This window comes from Simochromis diagramma, unplaced genomic scaffold (assembly GCF_900408965.1).
Source record: "Simochromis diagramma unplaced genomic scaffold, fSimDia1.1 OVJJ01000171.1, whole genome shotgun sequence".
Classification (NCBI taxonomy): Eukaryota; Metazoa; Chordata; class Actinopteri; order Cichliformes; family Cichlidae; genus Simochromis; species Simochromis diagramma.
Window position 1 is genome coordinate 728163 of NW_024387222.1, and position 21720 is coordinate 749882.

At 41.2% G+C, this 21720-nt stretch overlaps 1 protein-coding gene and 1 long non-coding RNA gene across 2 annotated transcripts; one reads left to right on the forward strand and one right to left on the reverse strand.

Moving 5' to 3' along the window:
• Nucleotides 1–1830: 1830 nt before the first annotated feature.
• Nucleotides 1831–12770, forward strand: LOC120746615 (collagen alpha-1(XIV) chain-like). Its single transcript, XM_040052036.1, has 8 exons — nt 1831–1904; nt 2630–2660; nt 4028–4063; nt 4531–4597; nt 4679–4867; nt 5145–5222; nt 5857–6012; nt 10193–12770. Exons 1-8 carry the CDS (start codon nt 1831–1833, stop codon nt 10471–10473), a joined length of 912 nt encoding a protein of 303 aa, XP_039907970.1. The 3' UTR covers nt 10474–12770.
• A 1980-nt stretch (nt 12771–14750) lies between these two features.
• On the reverse strand, nt 14751–16738 carry LOC120746579. Its single transcript, XR_005698883.1, has 2 exons — nt 15702–16738; nt 14751–15250 (listed from the first exon to the last, which is right to left on the reverse strand). It is a non-coding gene; the product is annotated as an uncharacterized LOC120746579 (long non-coding RNA).
• Nucleotides 16739–21720: the final 4982 nt, after the last annotated feature.

Here is a 21720-nt window from a genome sequence, read left to right on the forward strand (position 1 = left end):
CGAGAGGAGTTTGCTCAACAGTTCTGGAGTGGCGGCGGCCTGAACGCCGTTTCCTTCGGGATGAGGAAACAGGAACCGGTGGAGAAAAAGAGACCTCCTCCTCATCCTCCGACCACATAGCCGCCAGGAAAAAGGCAGGCGAACGAGAACCCAGCTGGTGTGGGGAGGGAGAGGAAGTCCGTGGCAATGTTGAGACAGGAGGAGAGTGTGTGTTGTGCTGGGGCAGCGGTGGGGAAGCTGTAGTGAGTGAGAGAGCAAGCTCACCAGGTCTGACTTGCTCTCTCCAGGCAGTTATGGTGTTCCCCAACTTAGTGTCCTTAGCAAACTGGCTAAGCCGGGGGTTATATCGAATGATGGCCTCCACCGCACTCAGCCCAACTGCCATGGTCCTTAAATCCGGGGACTGGGCGATGCGGTCGAGCAGGCTCACCATCCGCTCCATCTCAGTGTTGTACTCCGAGGAAAAAGAGTCTGCGGGGTCCATGTTCTGGTCGCGATCTTCTGTTATGTGACGGCTGTGTGCAGGCAAGAAAAGGACCCAAGGTGCAGACTCCAGAGACAAACGTAAACTGAAACAGCTTTGATGCTGAACTCAAACAGAACAAAAGTAAGAATCCAAAAAACTTACACGGGCAGACAAAACACACAGCAAAATAAACAGTAGATCACGACAATGACAAACTGAAACACAGGGCTTAAATACATAGAGGGAGCAATCGGGGAATGGACAACAGGAGGGAAACACAGCTGGGGCAAATCAGAACTGACGAGACAAGGAAGCGTAAACTGAACACACTGAGATAAGACAGAGACCTTGAAAGTAAAACAGGAAATACATAACACCCCAATGTTATCATCCCTCCTCTGTGTCCCCGCCCTCTTCCTGTGTTAGTATCTCTCTGTGAAGTCAGTCTTGTCTCCATGCTGATTGGCCTGTTCCCCAGTCGTGTCTCTGTTTCTCTCCCTCCCTCTGTTCCCTGTGTTCAGTCAGTCTGTGTCTCAGTGTGTGTTTCTGCTGTTTCCTGTTTTACTCTGACAGTCTCTCGTCCTGTGTGCATCTTGTTTAGTTTTGCTTCCTGGTCTCGTTAGTTTGATTATGTTCAGCTTTGTTCCCACCTGTGATCTGTTCCCTTGTGTTTCTTCTCACAGCCTCCTTCATTCCCTCCAGCTGTGTGTTCGTCTGTTTAGTATTTCTTGGTCTAGTTATGGTGTTTTTGTAGTCAGTAATAAATTGTCTTTAAGTTTGGTTTCTGTCTCCGACTCCCACATTTTATCTGCTATCCTGCCTTGCCTCACACAGCGGTACATGACAGGAGATCTCGAGCACTAAAATAAAGCAGCAGACTCCGACCTACAAGTGGCAGCAAGTAGCCGTTTCCTTTCTTGAGGAAAAGCTGAAGTGGAAGCGTTGGCTCACCCCTGGTAGGAGCACATTTTCAGTGGTACTCACCGGGCTCTAAGGGGTCCTCAAAGACGCCGTGTTCGTCCACCTGCTGCCCCGCCTGCACCTGATGCTCTGCAGCTGAAAGTGGGCATCATCCACCCATCTCTGGTTGCTCACGGGGGTTGATCAGCCTCTCTGCTGCCCGCTCATTGGCCTGTCTCCTCATAAGCTCTTCCACCTCGATCCTCAAAGAGTTTCCTGTCTGGGGCCATCAGAGGCTCAATTATCCGGTTTCCCTTTTTCCTTCACAAAGAAGAAAAAAGTGCAGATTTCCTTCTCACGTGGAGCAACAACCTATCACCGGCTGCCGACTCCACCTGGATGATGCCGTTTTGCTCGCCGGAGATTTTACGGGCCGGCTCATCACAGGCTCTTCAGCTGGAATGATGTTGCATCAGCAGCTCCAAACTCTCCTGTTTCCTCAGGCCGGAGGAGACGACGCTCCTACTATCCTCCCTCTGTGAGTAAAACTGACGATTAGACTCTGCTCTTTGTTCCCACCTGTGGTCTGTTCCCTTATTGTTTGTATTCATTGTCTGCATTCCCTTGTGTTGCTTGTTGTTGGGTCTGAACATACGACCCTGCTGGATTCAGACCACGAGAGACTGCAAACACAACACAAGAGCCACTGGTACGGTTTGCTTGCAAGGGGAGATTGCCTCCCAGAACTGACACAAGCTCCCTGTAGCCAACTCCAAACTCCCCTCGCAGCCTTTTATTCAGAGAACACACACTGTGAATGTGTTTGTATGTGTGTGTGTGTCTCAGTATACGTGACTTCCTGCTACACAACATATGTTTACAACCGTTTAACAACATCCCTATTCATAAAAGTGTCATCCATGTAGTTATTCATGGACCACTACAGTTTCTTCATTTTCTTTGTACATTTACATATTTTACACTATTTAACCTTTTCTCTTTTTTTAAAAAAGAAAAAAAAGAAAAGCAGAACGATGTGCAGCCAGAGTTTATTTCAATATTTAAACCCAACACACTGAAGTTACAGGTTGCAGACATGGTACAGAGAGGGTGGAGCTGCCTGTAGCTGTCTGTGGTGCTGAAGCTTTCAAACATTTCATACCAACACTGACTACAACTGTGACCACAGGGGGGCAGCATAGAGCCAGAGAGTGTTAGTGTAGCTGTTCACCCCTATAGTAAGAAACAAGAAGACTGATGAAGGAAAAGCTTCTTCCACTGGTGTAACACACAGGTTTGTATGAAGTCACACTAACTAACCAGCAGTAACCCACATTTGATCAAAGCAGGGGCAGAACTTTAATAACAGGTTATAATGTGTCATCACAGTTGTTGTCAATCCAAACACACTTTCTGATTGTTGCTGTTTATTGTAAAAGAACAACACACTTGTGGTCTGACCTAATGCTGTAGTGCAACAACAACTATACAAATGTGAGCTCAGTGCAGACGCTGACTCACTGCAGCCTCTTGTGGTACAAAGTGGTATTACATGAGTGTACAGGATGACATTAGCTGCTTAGAGGATGCTAACTTCAGTTCATATATAGATGTGTTGAACATGACGTCAGAGATGTTTTCTTCATATTCTGTTGATGTTTTGAAATATTTCAAAGTGTCTCCAAGTTAAATGTTGAACCTTTAATATAGCGACACTTAGAGCTCTGAAGCCGTTTTCTCTCTTTTACAATTCAACCAATAAGTTACTGAGTAAGTTATTTTATCTGTAATTAAAGTCATCAACACTTAAAGCCTTATATGAAATATTTGTTTTTCAAATCAAAATACAACTTCCATATAAAATGCAAAACTAAATATATATGACTCACATAACACAATTAACATTTAATGTCTTTCTGTCACTTTCACATACACAGAGGTATAAAAATGTCCTTCTGATGTTCCAGCTGATCAGAACCTTTAAAATTCTTATTAATCAAACATATTTTTTGCTGAACTTTTAGAAACAAGACATTTACTGTAGTTTTAGGACCAACAGGCTGATGAATAAACCAAGTAAACCAAAGTAAAGACAAGCTGCACTTTGACTTTTATTAGAACAATTTGCTGGAACTACAGAGTAATGAAGTACTTCAAGGTTTTGTGTGGATGACTTCCAACCTTACTGTACAGCACAGAGCACAGAGGGACAATATATGTAATCAATATATGATGCAGAATGAACAAGTAAAGACTGTAAGCTGAGTCTGAGGCTCATGCAGGACATTTCATAGTGAGGTGTCTTTGGTTGGATTATTCAAACATTTACATCAAAGCACCAAACTCATTTCTCACAGATGAAGGTCTTTGATTCAGAAGAACTTTTTCCCCTCGATTTAGGACGTGTCTGTTTCCCTCTGAGACGTGTCAACACTGAAAAGTATAAACATTTGAAATTATGGTTTTAGTTATTATTCATATAGATAAAGATTTCCAATATTTTAAATAAATGACAAAAACAAGCAGGCTGCAGTTTAATCAGGACAGCAAGATGATCAACATGCTGCCCTGACGAGAGAATCACCTGCTTCATCTTGTGTTCGATGCTTCACAAGTTTGGAGGTTTTTTCCTGGTTTTTCATGAATTCGTTTCTCTTGCAGGGACCTCCTGGAACTAAGGGAGAGAAAGGTGAACGGGTAAGCTCTCTGTCTTCATGTTATTACTTCCCCCAGTCACAAACGTCCTGTCTGCTGACCTGCACATTGAGATATATTGTTGTGTTGCAGCAGCAATGTCAAACTCAAGGATACACAAACAGCAGACATTCATCAAAGTATTAATATATGTTTTATTAATACGCAGTAAACATTAGTCACTGTTTCCTTTGTTGATTACAATAATGAAATATCAACATCATCCAATAAGTAAATATAATATGTGTGTATTTGAGTTTCATAAAATAAATTTACTTTAAATTTGCTGTAACTAAAAATTTGACACCAGCAGCTGAAAAAGAAACGAAACAAATCTGCAGATTTATGAGTGAATTTCAGTCCTAATAATTTGAGTCTGTAGCGCCTTCATAAAACGCAGAATATGAATCATTTAAAAACACTCGCACATAACTACGTGTGTTTTATATGAACATCGTGTGTTTTTTCAGGGAGATCTCCAGTCGACAGCATCAGTTCAGGCCATTGCCCGACAGGTCTGTGAGCAGCTGATCCAAAGTGAGTTAAAAAAACCCAAACCTTTATTTGTTAATAATAATAATAATAATACTAATAATGTTTGAACTGAACTGTTTTCAGGCCACATGGCGCGCTACAACAGCATCCTGAACCACGTGCCGAGTCCTCCGGTGTCAATCCGCACAGTTCCCGGACCACCGGGAGAGCCTGGTCGAGAAGGACCCCCAGGACCACAGGGAGAACAGGGACCCCCAGGCAGACCAGGCTTCCCAGGACAAAATGGACAGAATGGGCAACCAGGAGAAAGAGGCAAGTTTAGCAAAACAGTAAAACTCTGTTACTGTTTAAATCAGAGTGAACTGAGGGGCTGCCACACGGCCCAGTATAAAATGAATACAAAATTATTTTGAACTGCAAACGATGCAAAGCTGCACTGGTTCAGCCTAACAGCAAAAAATAAATAAAAAGTCAGAAATGTGCAGGAAAGGTCGAACTTCCTGACTTTCTCCATGTTACAGTGTATCTGTATGGAATGACACAAAATATAGAAATTTAAGCAGTATTTATTTCTGTTGTGTGTTTCCAGGACAACCAGGAGAGAAGGGTGATAAGGGATCTCCAGGTGTTGGTGTACAAGGACCCAGAGGACCTCCAGGACCACCTGGTAACTTATTTTCCTGCTAAGCCTTTCTGAACCATCCCAGTGATGCAGTGAAGAAAGTCCTGAACATGATTGTCTGATTAGTGAAAGAAAAAATGTTTCACATGTTTCACATGGATCATTAAGATGTTGTAAAATCCACAAATTCAACAGAAAATATAATTTTTTATCAAATGTCTTAACTGACATGGTAAGATAGATTATTATTTTTATTATTAGTATTAGTACTAGTGTTGTTGTTGTTTTTCTGAACTGAACCAAATACTGTGAACAAATTGTCTCTAAAATTAAATAGTTGATATAATTTTTTCTATAGTTTTAGTTGTTGAGGTGTTCTTAAGTTAATTCTGAGTGCCATTTAAAAATGTCTTAAACATTTGTTACCTGGAAACGTCTGGAAGTACTTTAACTACTCGACTCTGACCATAAAACCATTAAAATAATCACTTTGATAGCTGCAAAGTGTTTTTCTGTCCTCTGACTGACAGAACGCAGGAGAAAACACAAACACATGTTGTGGTAACTTCGGGCTCACAGTCGGGGTTCTTATGACTGATGATGAGTTTGACCTCAGAGTGATTCTGTAATTCTAACATTTGTGTTTTGTTTTCTAAACTCTTCATCCTCTTCCTCCCAGGACCCCAGGGACAGGGCAGACCAGGTAGCTCTGGACCCTCAGGACGACCTGGAAATCCCGGAGTACCCGGTCGGCCCGGAGCCCCCGGACCCATCGGCCCCCAGGGGCCTCCGGGTTACTGTGATCAGAACTCCTGTGTGGGCTACAATGTTGGAGGTACGTAGTCTCAGAAATATGAGGAAACTATGATCCACCAGTGTTATCAAGACTCTAATTCTGGTAGTTTTTAATCATGCTGCTTTCTCTGGAGTTTTTCATCAAAGAAAAATACTGAGCTCTTTGCCCTGGATCTCTTTGCTCTGGAGCTCTTTGCCCTGCAGCTCTTTGCTCTGGAGCTCTTTGCTCTGGAGCTCTTTGCTCTGGAGCTCTTTGCCCTGGAGCTCTTTGCCCTGGAGCTCTTTGCTCTGGAGCTCTTTGCCCTGGAGCTCTTTGCCCTGCAGCTCTTTGCTCTGGAGCTCTTTGCCCTGGAGCTCTTTGCTCTTTGCTCTGGAGCTCTTTGCCCTGGAGCTCTTTGCTCTGGAGCTCTTTGCTCTGGAGCTCTTTGCTCTTTGCCCTGGAGCTCTTTGCTCTGGAGCTCTTTGCTCTGGAGCTCTTTGCCCTGGAGCTCTTTGCCCTGGAGCTCTTTGCCCTGGAGCTCTTTGCCCTGGAGCTCTTTGCTCTGGAGCTCTTTGCCCTGGAGCTCTTTGCCCTGGAGCTCTTTGCCCTGGAGCTCTTTGCTCTGGAGCTCTTTGCCCTGGAGCTCTTTGCCCTGGAGCTCTTTGCTCTGGAGCTCTTTGCCCTGGAGCTCTTTGACCTGGAGCTCTTTGCTCTGCAACTCTTTGCTCTGGAGCTCTTTGCCCTGGAGCTCTTTGCCCTGGAGCTCTTTGCTCTGGAGCTCTTTGCTCTGGAGCTCTTTGCTCTGGAGCTCTTTGCTCTTTGCTCTTTGCTCTGGAGCTCTTTGCCCTGGAGCTCTTTGCTCTGCAACTCTTTGCTCTGGAGCTCTTATTGTCAACCACATGATTAAAGCAGCAGCCTCCACCGTGACTGTTGTGTAATTACAGCCACAGACTGAAGAGGCTGTAATGAGACAAACCTGCATGTTTGTTCAAATATGTGAACAGAAGAAACTTTTTAACTGAGCATGAAAACATTTCACTGCTGATTGTATTTGGACTGAAGTCATGAGGACAGATGTTCAGTTCTTGTGGTTCATTTTCACACTGAAAAGCTGCCACTGAGTTAAACAGAGTGCATGTCACAGAAGTGGGCATGAAACACTGCGTGTATAAAGGTTCATTTACACTCTGGAACCCTGCTTTCAAAAACTGACAGAAATTTAAACCTCATGAAGCTGAATTTAAGAAAAAAGTGACGTCCGGCCACAAGGTGGCGCTAAACATGTTCTAAGAACTTTAGACACTTATTTCTTAATTCCACCTTAACAATCAGTCTGTGCCGGTCTGTGAGAGCAGCCTTCATGGTGTAAATGAGCCTTTATACATTTAGTGCTTCACATAGAGTCATCCACCCACACTCAGTGTATCTGAAGGTGAAACACGTTCAGATACACTCACAGCTAAGATGCAGGATTCAGTTTCACAAACAGCAGTGTGTGTGTTGAAGTTAAGAAACACAGAAATTCATCTTCAGTGTGTGATTTTTACATTTTGTACAATTTGAAATATCATGCAGCGCACTGGGCTCAGAAAACAGACTCGATGGAACGACAGAGACAGAGATGATGTCTTTAACCATTTAGCCTCAAAGTGGTCGTGCTACGGACTTTAAAGGCTCATTTCACCCAAAATAATCAACTCTGAGCAGAATTTGTTGAGACAGTTTGTTTCCGAACATTTGAGACAAAACAGCTGAGTTTTTAAAGTTTATTTATTCTGCTGCTTCTTATTTTAAATATCATACACAGACTTTTACAGTGGTAGATTTTTCTGTTGATGCTAAAGATGATCAAAATGAGGTTCAGTTTGTTGAACTGAGACTAGATGTTGAGTAAAGATGCTGATTATTTGACTTCAAAGTGAAACATAAAAGAACAGAATATTTTATTGTGGTTAAAACTCATTTAAACGACAGATCTTTGAACATCAGCTCTGGAAGGAAGTAGAAGGAAAAAGCCTCAAAAACATGTTTTATTCCACACGTGGTCATAAACTCTGCATCTTAACATCTCAGTTGGTGCTAAATCACTCTGTGCAGTGAGTGTGGGTTTAATCTGTCGCTGGAAAGATGCTCCATGCAGGGTTTTCTAATGCATGCATTAGTTATTAAATGTCACCATATAAACATTCAACAAATGACTTTACAAAATCCACATGAAAGTTGCAGGTGATGAAGCAGCACTGCAGGCACATGTTACCTTCCAGCATCAGTCTGTTCTCCCTCCTGCTGCAGGCAAAGACCCAGGAGGCATTTCTATCTGAGCAGCTTCACAGCTGATCCCTCACATGCATCCTGATCACTGTTAGTTTGCACCAATCACAAGTCAGCAAACATGTTTTTGAGAGGCTAAAGAAAACCCTGCAGGAGTCATCTTCAGCATGTTCTGTGCATGTTGGTGCTACATCACTGATGTGTTTGAGGTTAAAGGTCACACAGTGGCCTAAACGGAGTGTGCAGCTTGCAGTCTGCAGGGGGTCATGTGAGTAATGTCTGCATGTTGTAATCACTCTTCTGTCTCTGTGTTTGTGTCTCCACATCTCTGTCTTCACCTTCTTTTATCCCCCATAATAACCCACAACAGAATATTACTGAGACGTTGACAAATAATCAAACAGGGCTGTGCAATTCATTTGTTTTGTCTCGTGCTATAAATCCAATGCACCCTTTTTCCTTCCCAGTGTCCACTTTCACCCCCTCTCTAAAACCTTAAATCCCTGACAGTCAGTGGCAGGTTCAATGTAGCACCATCAGAATTATTGCTATGATCCAAACAACCCCACATGTTAGACCACATGTGACTTCAACCATGATGTGGCTTCAGTTAAGTTTGCATACACTCATGATGGGCGGGAATGTCGTAGTAATTTGGAGCTTTTTAGGATTTCTTTGAACTCTTCTTTTTCCAGGCTGGGATGATTGTAAAGCTTAAATCTTTAATGACTTATGGATCTGGATTAAAAGTATGCAAACACCCAACTATGCAACTAATATGTGGTTAAATATACCTTCAGGCAAGCTGCACCTCAACCAGATGCTTTTGTTAGCCATCAACAAGCTTCTGGCATATTTCTGACCTGATGATGGACCAGTCATCCAGGAAGAATTGGGAGAGATCGTTTAAATTTGCTGGTTTCCTGGCAGACATTCCTGATCTGTCAGAGGACTCACAGGACTTTGACCATAATCATAACACTTTGTAGAGATATATTGCTCCCAGTATTACACAGATATGAATTACTTAGAGAACAACATGCAATTATATATCATCATCTGAGCTGATCATCAGCAGATGTAATCTTAACCACATCAAAGACCATTATTATTATTATTATTGTTATTACTTCCTGTAGTTGTAGATCCCTAAAAGTCAAACGTAGATTTGGTCCACATGAATCTAGAGTGGCTCACTGAGGTGCCGTATACAAACAGCACTACTTTATGTGATGCATTTGTTGCTTGTTTTAATTTTTTGTTGTATTTTTTAGGAGCAAGAAAAATATGGAATTATCAGTAGTTTGATAAAGAAATACTGTGAACATTGACACGGTCGTCCTCTCCTTACCTTTTCTTCTAGATTATGATCATCCAATTCCTCTTTTTTAATTCCCAGACTCCACTGACTTAATACAAACTCCTGTAACTCGTCCTAAACACTCATCTGCACGACAACTTTGAATATTTTTGCACGTTAAGTATCCAGATGCTTATCATTTGAAAGACGATATCTGAAATCTGTTACTTAAAATATGACAGTTTGAATGATGTCATCCTTGGCTGGTAATACTTAGACATTTGTACAAAATGTCTCACAAAACGTAAACATCAAAGCTCAATCTGACTTATTTAAAGCTTTTTATCCTAACGACCCTCAATATTGTCAACACTGACTTTCTAACCCAGACTCACACATCCTGACTGGGTAACCCAAACTTTAAACTCCTCACCTTATTAACTGACTCATAAACCTGACCTGGTAACCTTTGGTAACCCTTGTCTCTGTGTCTCTTGCTCCTTCCTTCTTACCCACCCCTTTGTTCTTGCTAACCCAATCAAAACCCTACAAATTGCTCCAAAACACTGCTTCCTGTGGTGGCGGGGTCGGCCATCTTTGTTTTGGGCTTTTCACTGCCTATCCGCCGGGCTGCTGGTTGGCTGATTGCCTGGTTGGTCGGCATCACAGAAGGCGAGGATGTCACTGACGGCGGCGCTGTCCCCGCAGTCCAACTACCACCCAGCGTCTTCCAGAACTACGGCGAGGTCGAGGAAGACGATCCGTACCGCTACTACCAGCCCAACTACCCGGCCCCTCGACCAGTGGCGCCTGATGATCCCGCACTGGCCCTGGGTGACATTGAGCTGAGGTCTCCTGGCGTCTACCGCACCTCTCGGAGTGTGAAGGAGGAGGAAGAGAAAGTCGGGACGAAGAGGCGACTAAAGAGAGGCGCTGCGCGGACTAACTGAGAGGAGTTGATTCTGATTGGGCGGCTCGGAGCTGCTATGGACTAATCAACAAGTGCCTGATGTAAAGGATTTCTTATGGACATTGTAGAGGGACGGGAAGGGATACCAGTCGGGACTATTGTAACATCTATGCTACATTAAGAAAACTTTCAAAACAATTTACATTTTGTTTTTCATTTGTCAACAATATTGTTTGGAAATCGTCGGATCTTAAAGAGGGTTCATGTTTCACAGGTGAACTGTTCTCACAGACTGTATAACAAAGGTTCATGTAGCCACCAATGACGTTCCCCGCTGGTTTCTAACGTTTTGTTTTGAATCCTGTTTGGTTTCCTGATGCTGTTTAAAGAAGCAAGGGATCAATGTGAGAAACCAGTGGAAATGGTCAAGGGGTCGTGACCTCTCAGTTCATAGACACATTAAAGTACAGTAACGTGTCAAAACTGGGCAAAAATACAGCCGTCCATTATTTTTAACTGCTTCAATAAGGATCATGGGGAGGAACAGAGTCTCTCCTAGTTAACACACAGTGAGTGGTTTATCACAGGGCTGTCGGGCTGTTTGCTTCAACCAGTGGAATATTTAATTCTATCCACAAGAAGGGAAACCAGTACAACAAGAGACATAACCACTTATAGATACACATGGAAAATGAACACTAGGAACACTGGTGCCCTTCTCATTGTTCAGTCATTAACAGTTGTGCTTTAACATGTACTGACCAAGATGTAAACGATCTAAATGGGCCTCAGAATGTAAATGTCTTTGAAGCAGAGTTTGAATCTCTGCAGTCATCAGGACACAGCTGCTGGATCCAGGCTTAACTTCAATCTACGACTCTATACTCCATCGACTTTAATGTCTGCATTAAATTCTGTCATTACAAAGTAAACAGCTTGAAGCAGATTGTTGAACAAAGTAAATAAAACCCTGACAAATATCTAAATGTACCACTGCTTACCTTCAGTCCCTCTGATGATAAATGGTCCCTCAGCTAAATCAAACGCTGCTCGCTCAGTCCTCACAACAGCAGCTGAACTGCTCTGAACTCTGCATCTACACACAGATGATCTAAACTAATGGAGCCTTAAACCACGCCCCACTTTATCATTTTTATTCTTTATTGGACAGTTGATTAAATAAAGTGGGTTTTAAAGAAGACTGAAAACGACTGATTCTGACCCTGAAAGTTTCAACTTTAACTGGTTACTGAGGTCACAGATCGACTATGTCAGTTCCCCCACAGACTTCTGTCAAACGCTGCCACCTTCTGGTCATCAGAGAGAATTTAGGGTTCAAGGCTAATCAGACGTAGAAGCTACATCCTTCTTTTATATACAGTCTGTAACTGTCCCTGTGGTCGTTAATCAGAGACTCGTCTGTCATTTATATTTTTAACCTGGTTGGTTAAGTGCCTCCAAACGGTCCAGCAACAACTTATTTCAAACGGTCTCCTTCATTATTTTTTCTTTAAAGCCTGTTAGTCTTACAAGATTTTATTTTACTCTGTTGCTTCTCTGACAGAAAAAATAAAATGAAAATATCCAAAAGGTTTTGATTTAAATTGCAAAGTATTTGATGACAATGATGTAATCTGTTAGTGTGTTGGTCCTGTCCTGCATCAGTCTGATTATTACCTCCAGTGTCTTTGTTTTAAAGCCTTTTTATGTAAAGTTTTGCATGTTTTTGTTTATTTCAGTTACCATGCAGTGTATCATTTTCTAATCATAGAGCCATGCAAACATTTTATTGTTACATATTCATATTATTTTGTAGTGCAGGTGTTGTCGCAGTATTAAGCTCAAACTGGTCTCTGTGTTTGGGGAGGCTGATGAAAATATAAGTTGTAAAAACTGAGATTCTTTCTGTGTAAATGTATTTTGGTTCAGTTTGTCAACCCACAGTTTTACTCAGAGAAGCAAATTTAACAAAGTTTAGTTGGAAAAAATGTTATTTTTCACAACGCTCTGTTTCTTACTTGGTGTTTTTATTTAGTTATCACTTCATTTCTTGTCTTTATATTCAGACTTTAATCCTTTAGTCTCATTGTCTGAAAAAAATCCCAGTTACGTGGAGGACTGTGCTTTTATTCAACCTTGTGTTTGATGTGAATTTGGCCAGAATTTGAACTTTGAACTTTCCTTCTGAGTTTAGTGTTTTTGAAGCCTTCAGGTCTGTGAGGAGAGCAGTTCCCTCTACACCTCCGACCAGAATGTTTAAAAAATAAAATCGAGGAATTAATTTATTTTTCACTGGTGTTGATTTCTGAGAACAATAAAACTGAAGTACAACCATCAGTGCTGCCTGTGTGTGTGTTGGTTGTAAATGTGTTGCTGGACTGAAGTCTGATTAAACTTGAAGTGAGCAGGAAGCCTGTTGGAGCTGCAACAGCAGGAGGCTGACTGGAAACTTTCAGGTGAGTCGAAGTTTAAAATTACACACATTATATTTGTTACACAGCAGACGATATTTAATATATTTAAGGGGCAATTTACATTAAATGAAAGAAAAACTTGTGGTGACCATGAACATATGCAGATGTGATCTGACAAATGTTCATTAAGGACCCATAAATGTCCATAACACCAATTCTGGGACCAATGATCAGCCTGTCCACCCGTCCCCACCTCTGACTGCTCCAACAACAAAGCACCAGTCAGTTTGTAGCGCCTCCTACTGGCAGAGGGCCCACAGTCCTGTTAACACAAAGCTCAAGGTGGGATCCTGACGTCACGTTCATTATTGAGGTGAGTCTTGTTTTTCTCTTCATGGAGGTCACACTTGTTCACACTCATCCTTCGTTTATATGTTTATGTTAAATCTACACTGACCTGTACCCCGTGCTGTGACCTACACGGCAGCCTGTGACCAGAGATGTAGCAACACGTTACACAACGATGTTAAAATGCACAAAACATCTTCAGTTTAGAGCTGACACGTTTGGGACGTTGCAGACAATTACAGATTTTGTTCATGTGCATTTTGTCTAAAGAGTGAAACATTTCAAATCTGACACGACATCAAAATATTTATGCAAACAAATCAATCTTGTTGCTGAACTTTGAATTAATCTTTGACAGAGGTCACTGGTGGTGATTAGACTCTTATCTTCCAATATTTATTATATTGGGAAATATAATAAATATTGGAATATCGTAAAAATAATGAAAAAGCATTAAACTAAAATTTAATGGGTAAAAAATTATGAAAATATTTGAAGTTGAAAAACCTGAAAAACACCCAGAACTGTAGTTTTAGCACCAACAGGCTGATGAATAAACCAAGTAAACCAAAGTAAAGACAAGCTGCACTTTGACTTTTATTAGAACAATTTGCTGGAACTACAGAGTAATGAAGTACTTCAAGGTTTTGTGTGGATGACTTCCAACCTTACTGTACAGCACAGAGCACAGAGGGACAATATATGTAATCAATATATGATGCAGAATGAACAAGTAAAGACTGTAAGCTGAGTCTGAGGCTCATGCAGGACATTTCATAGTGAGGTGTCTTTGGTTGGATTATTCAAACATTTACATCAAAGCACCAAACTCATCTCTCACAGATGAAGGTCTTTGAATCAGAAGAATATGACCGTCTCCATCTCCCATCACCGTCACAGCAGACTCCATAGTAACCATAACTGGGACTCTCATGTCCTGGTGCCCAGAAGCTGTCAGAGAGATCAAATCTGATATGAAACTGGACTAAACTCATAACTATTGTCACATTCATATAAATATGCGTCTCTTTTGGAATATTTCCAATATTTGCTGTATTTCTTTCCCAGGTTTCTCGCCCACTTTCCCTCCTTTAGACTTTTCTCTGAGAATCATCATGCACACTAAAACAGCTTTCAAGCTTTGATGAATATGAAATCTTCCTGCTGTAAAAATGGAGAATAAAAAGAAGTCAGAGCTGACTTTCTGCTGTTTGAAACTGTTTTGTCAGCTGTTTACAGACATCACTTTGAAATGTGTGTCTATCAGGTCATATTTACTGAAGCTTCTTCCTTCATATGTTCTGAAGTTTTACAAACACCAAAGAAGAAGAGACAGGAATTCTCTGAAACACTTTTTGTTCTGTGAGAAAAGAAACATTACAGCACAAAAAACATGAAGACAAATTGAACAAAGTGAAATGTGTCGGTCGCTGCTTTGAACATGTTTCAATCCTGATTCCTTCAAACTGACTTGTTGTAACTGAACGTCATCACCACTGGCGTGCACAGATAGAGACGAGGTGGTGCTGAAGCACTTGCCCTTTTGCCCTCAGTCCAAAAAAGTGCCCTTTTGAAAGACGTGATTTTTTTTTTTTTTAAAGCTGCGCGATTTAAAAAGGTGTGAAAATAATGGCTTGATTTGTGCCCCTTCTTCAAAGACACCCGAACCCTGTCGCTTTTTCACTGTCACCGTGTCACGTGAACACGCTTGCAGTTCATTTGTTGTGAGGCGTGTAGCAGCGGCATGACATAGGACTACTTGGAGTAGGCATAGTAGGCTAACTATAGCGACTGGGAGCCACGGCGGACAACACGGCAGCTCTTTCCCTTCCCAACCAGTCAGGTAACCCATGAATCGAGTGAAATTATTCTGTTTGCCCTCTAAGACCAACCTGCAATTGTTTTGTTGTGAAGTAGCCTGTCAGAAACTGCACATGACAAACTTTGCCAGCTTGCCCCCTCCATCCATCCATCCATATTGATAAACAAAAAAAACGACACATTTAAAATGTAACCTAAACCATTTAGGCAACCCCACTCTCCATCAATTCCGACCTTTTTGCATACACTATTGAAAATATCACGTTATGCTATAGGCTACATGCCGTTAGGCAGAGGGCTCTTTTGAGCCCATTTTTCGTTACAAATTTTAGGATGATCTCACGGAAATCTGTGAATAAATAAAAAGTTTTCAAACTGAAGTCAGTGACGGGAAGACATCACACTTTTTAGAGATGGAACTGCAGAAAAACCTAAAACCTTGACATGATTATGAATAATAGAATTATGGACGTTTCTCCGTTTTTGTGGATTAGCCTTTCCATAACTAACGTCAACTACTGTCCTACTTTGGTAAGATTGAAATTAATGTCTTTGACTGTCTTTAGTAGGTGTCTCCTGTGAGAAAGTTAGAACACCGTCCAACTGTCTAAAGATGCAGTCTTTAGTCTAACTGGTTGTTACTGACTCAGCGATGCTCGCAGACATTTACGCACTGTGTTGTGACCTGATTGTGACAGAACAGTGACGTTGTTATTGGTAGTTTGAAGGGTACGGTGTTGGGGGTGGTGCATGTTAAAAGTTTTGAGAAGCACTGGTTAGACATGTTAATTTTTTTGGTGTAACATATTGGCAACATTAACACATTAATTTGCTAAAGGAAAAATAGGCAGTTCCCAATTGCCTGTGAAAACGACCATTCTGCCCTGTTCTTGTAATGACCACAGTCAGTCTTATTCGTTCTCATACATTTTGGTCTATTTATTTACTAATTTTAGCAAGCATAATGCCTAGGAAAGAGAGGCTGAGAAAGGAGAAAGAAAGGGATCTACAACAGGCAGCCCAGGGAAGCAGTTCTCTGCTCTCCTGGATGAAAGCAAAGGAAAATGAAGATGAAAGGTCAGAGTCAAGGGCAGAGTCAGGTTCTATTTTAATGTTTTAATGTAACCTGCTCCTTGCAGTTAATTCTATTGAAAAATCTTAAAAGCTGTTCACACTTAGTTTTTAATGAACTTAATCAGCAGGCATTGAGCTAACTATTATTTTGTACCTACGAAAGTTATTTCTATGTTACAAGACTTGCAGTATGGGTTATTATTAAAACTATCTGTTTAAGCTTATTATTATGATAAATAATAATACTATTATTATTATTATTGTTCCATTGTAGTCAGTCACAGCAGGGAAGCAGCTCTATGCCATCTACCAGCATAGCAGAAGAGGGAGATATAGAAACAGATGAAGCCACGACCAATGCAGCAACAGGTTCAGTTAGGCCTACAGACACTGATGTAGTGCTCTCTGAAGACCACAATGAGGAAGAACAGATCGATCACATAATGTCAAAGTTAGCAGCTTTACAATACCCAACAGATCCAACACACATCCATACATTTAAAATAAAGCGCAATGACAGATACGTTTCAATGTGCTGCAATGTGGGCCCATGTCAGCCTGATATACCTTACCCAAAAACTGAGGGGAGATCATTCCAAAAACAGTGGTTTTCTGCTAATGTGTGGCTGGAATACTCACCCACTGCTAATTCAATGCATTGTTTTAGTTCCTCTCGGATGAAAAATATAAAAGCAGAACAGCCTGGACAACTGATGGCATCAGAAAGTGGAGTACTGCTCTTGAAAAAATCAAACAACACTCCAGCGCAGAGATGCACATGACAAGCATGGTTAGATGGATCAATTTCCAGAAAAAGGCCCTTCAGTCTGCATTTGATGTTTCAGACGTAAAAGGGGTGGAAGTTAGAGAGCGAGAGAGGCAGACAAACAAAGAAATCCTGACAAGATTAATTGACCTAACAGTCAGGGACAAGCATTCCGAGGTCATGATGAGAGTGAGTCCAGTGATAACCATGGCAATTTTCGTGAATTAGTCAATGTATTTTCCCGCTACGATAGTGTGCTGAAAATGCATTTGGAAAAAATTGCCACAGTTAAAGCCACCAAGACAAGGCCCCAGGTGTCACTGCTTTCCAACAGAAGTCAAAATGACATCATTGCAGCACTAGGAACTTACATCAGGAAGGAGATACAACGTGAAATAAAAGAGGCTGAAATGTATTCCATTCTACTTGATGAAACCTCTGATGTTTCACACAAAGAGCAAGTGTCATTTGTTGTGCGATATTTTCATCATATGCAAATAAAGGAGAGATTCATCGAAGTGTGCAATGTTGATACAACTACAGGCCAGGAGCTGGAGAATACAGTGTTCTTGCTTCTGCAAAAGAATGGCCTAGAGATGAAGAACATGTATGGTCAAGGCTATGATGGAGCAGCCAACATGAGTGGCATGTATAAAGGTCTCCAAGCTAGAATCCGTGCACACAATGAGAAGGCCCTCTATGTGCACTGCAAAGCCCATTGCCTCAATTTGGTACTAGTGGAGGCATCAAAGTCCAGCAAGCATTTTGTGACATTTTTCAACTTGGTGGAGAAATTGTATGCCTTTTGCTCAGGCTCCCCAAAGCGTCATGCTGCCTTGGTCAAATTTCAGGAGTCTCTCTTTCCTGGACAACGTGTTATGGAGCTCCAGCAGCTGTCAGATACTCGATGGGCTTGCAGGGAAAAAGCACTGAAGGCACTTCAGAGAAATTTGAAAGCCATTTTGATGCTCCTTGATGACATCAGTGACAGTGACCCACCTAACCTGGCCCAAGGTGATGCTCAGATGTACAGAAATGCCATTAATTTTATGTTCATTCTCTGCATGGAAATCACCACACCAGTATTCGAAGTGACTGCTTTGGCATCAGATTCTCTGCAGGAAGAAGGGTTGGACCATTCCACTGCCTACAAGGTAATTGATGGTGTGCTTCACACATTGCAAACCATGAGGTCTGAGGAGAAATTTGGAGAGATATTTAGATGTGCATCAGAGAAGGCAGAGAGTTTCAACATTCCAGTACCTACCGTGGTGCCTGGTCAGGAGAGAAAGCGGAAAGTTCCAGTGCGTTTCCAACACAGCACCACAGTGTCTCAAGTAGGTGCTCAGTTTGAGTCAGTGGAGGCATATTTCAGGAGTGGTGTATATTTCACCTTTCTGGACATCATGACTGGGGAACTGAACAGGAGGTTCAAAGGGGACAATACTGGAAGCCCAACGGCCAGAATCATTCAGTCCTTCCAGCCCTTAACTGTGCATGCTAACTGGGTAGGCCCACCAAACCCAGAAGCCATTGAAGCTGTCCACATCCTCTGTGAATTCTATGGAGAAGATGAGGACCAGCTCAAAACAGAATTAAAGGTCTTCCACTCCAGCTTTAGTTCAAAAGACCTCAGAGAAATATTTCTGATACTGAGGGAAAACAATGGCCAGCTGATCTTTCCTGCCTTTGTCAAAATGATTCAGATCTACGCAACACTACCAGTGACAACTGCGACAGTTGAAAGATCATTTTCAAAGCTAAAAATAATCAAAAATAAACTAAAGTTTGTGTGGAGAAGAAAGGTTGTCTGATCTCCTCTTGTTGGCCATTGAGAAAGATGTGGAGATCAATTACAACGAGGTCATCAACATCTACAAAGACATGGCACCAAGAAGGATGCTTCTTTAGAGCAGTACACTCCATTTAATGGACACTTGAGAATATGTATGTATATAGTTTAGAGTTGGATACAGATTTTATCTTTTTGTGGTGTGATTTTTGATTTTTAGAGAATGTTTTGAAATAAAAGTCAAATTGCATTTAACCTGTGCGATTTTTTTTATTATAAAAAGAAAAAGGTTTTCCACATATGCAAAAAGTGCCCTTTTTCCCCCTTGGAGCACTTGCCCCCCAAACTGTCTGTGCACGCCACTGGTCATCACAGACTGCAGATGAAGAGAGTTCAAGCACAGCTGTTCATTCAAAGGAGGATTTCTGCTTTTCTTTACATTCAGTTTGTGGGGCTGTTGGAAAATAGCTCAACTCATGTATTGCTGATCTATCTTCCAAAACATCAATGTTTCACTTCTAAATAATAACTCTGGAATAGAAACAAACTAATGTCTCACCTTTCTGTCAGCGCTGATCCGTCCACCCATTCCCATTCATATCCTCCTGAAGATGTCCTTTTAGATCTCAGACCAATCCAAGAGTGTCCTCCAAATTTACTGGCAAATTCCTGTTTGAGAAGAGACACAAATATTGTCTCCAGTCATAATTCAGCACTTCTGTTGTAGTGACATCATCTTGTGAACATGTCTGAAGGAAGAATAACTGTGATGAAACTTTTCTTCCATTGTGCAGAAATCAGAGAGAGCCAAAGAATCAATGAATATCAGCTCCTCCTGTAGCTCAGTCAGTGTTGCAGTGGAATCAGTGTTAACAAATCATTTGATTCAGTTGGATTGAATCAGAAAAATAATCTGGATTATGAGGATTGCTCTAATTTTATACAATTTCTGTGTAATTTAAATTTTTGCTTCGAATTTGTCAAATGTGCAAAAACTTTACGTTTGAATGTGTCTGCAACAAAAAAGGAGAATCCAAGAAATCCATCAGAGTGGAGACAGGAAGCAGGTCACAGACTGACAGCAGGTCAAAAACACAAGTAACAGATGACTGTCAGCTCCATCAAAGATCACACAGACATGAACAAACACACCCACCTGTTCCTCTCTGCTGTTTATCATCACCAGATCAGCTCCTTTAACCTGACAGGCTCTCCTGCTCTCAGGCCAAGTTTTCCTCTCAGTGTATTTAAAGTAAAACTTGGTACCAAGTCTCGTCCATTCTTCTGGACACCACTTCTCTTAAAGTCAAACACATGTTTTAAAGACAGACTTTGTGTCATGTTGTATCACATTAATCTTTGGTCCCTGTCATTTTCCCTGTAAATGCTTCATTTAAACTCAGGTTTTCTCTCTTATTCATAATGAACTGAAACTTACATTTATACAGAGAAACTGTTACACAGCATCAAACATTTAGGATTCAAAACAAAGACACAATCAGGTTATCACTGTGTAACACTGATGTTTTCTATCAGTTATTCAAACTTTATTACCTTCTATCTTCTCCTTCAGCTTCTTCACTTCTTCCTGCAGCTGACTGTTGAGTCGTTTTGTCTCTATAGAAAAAAATGTTAAAAAATGTAAATATAAATTTTATCTGACATTAGTATTTTCTTGTTAATTTTAAAAACGTTCTTACCTTGATGTTCAGTCTGTAGCTGATTGTAACTGTGGTTCAGTTTGTCACATTTAGCATGAAGTCTTTTGTTTTCACTCTTGTTCAAAGCATCTAAAATATTTTAGTGAAACCAAAATAAAATAAAATAAAATGAGTGAAACATTGAACAGAAATAATCTTCTTCCTCTGCTTTGTCAAATATCAATAAGAGTCAGAAACTTGCAGCCATTGTTCTTTAACATGTCCTGTGGGTGGAGGTGTTAGAACTACAGGAAATCTGATGAGCTAAATACGTATCAACTGTGAACAAAAACCACTGACAAGATTCAGAATAATTGTGCTTCAGTGTGGAGGAAGAAGGTGAAGAGTCAAACAGCATTTCTACACCTGTAGTCAGAGATGTTATCTATATGCTTTGAAAGAATAGATTCTGACTCATGTGACATGTGCCTGTTCTCACTGAAAATATGTCTTTTTACATTCAGTCAAAGCTGCTCTGAGGCTTCAACACTTCCTCTTTCTGCTTATTTATAATTAATAAATGTTTCTTCCTGCAGCTTCCAGGAACTCCTGTTACAGTGTTTCCTGCTTTCAGACGTCCTTTTGCAGGCGTCTCTGTTCTCACATCATAGATTTGTGATGTTTCTGCTGATCCGGCATTAAGTCTGTCACACCTCCACCAGGACCTAAAGGTCAGCTGAAGATCAACAACTGATTTAAAACATAGAATCAAACCACCTTAAAATCCAAACATCAGCAGCTGCTGGAAGTTTTCTCTGTGTTGTTGTTTTTGTTATTGTGGAGTCTTTACCTGATAATATAAAGAACCTCGAGGCAACTGTTGTTGTGATTTGATGTAATAAAAAAAGATTAATTGATATATCCCAGCAGATGAATGGAGCTAACATTAGCTTGTTAGCTACCTGCTTAATACACCAAGTGAACTAACTAGTCGCACAATGACAGACGGCCACTGTCTAACATAGTGTGGCTGCACCTGCATCAGTCTGCAGCAGATGCTGCTGCCTGTCTGCTTTGTTGAGATAATCACAGAATCACCGTGTTGAGTGAAGAGCTTGAAGGAACGACAAGAACATTCACTCCACCTCCACAACACACACAAGATATGAGCCAGGAATCATGCACACAGACACACACCTGCTAATCAGTGCTAAGTAACAGACTGATGAAATACTAGAAGCTCAGTCAGCAAAACCAACGTGTTGGTCAGGCTGTACCACACAGCAGCTCATATTATTGATCAGAGAATTCCATTTAAAATGCCACCGTGCAGTTTTTATGAAGAGGAAACTATCCTTAGAGACCAAAACTCATTTGGTCCTGAATGGAAACATGTTTTTACTGCAGCAAAGGTGCTCATTTTAACATGGGA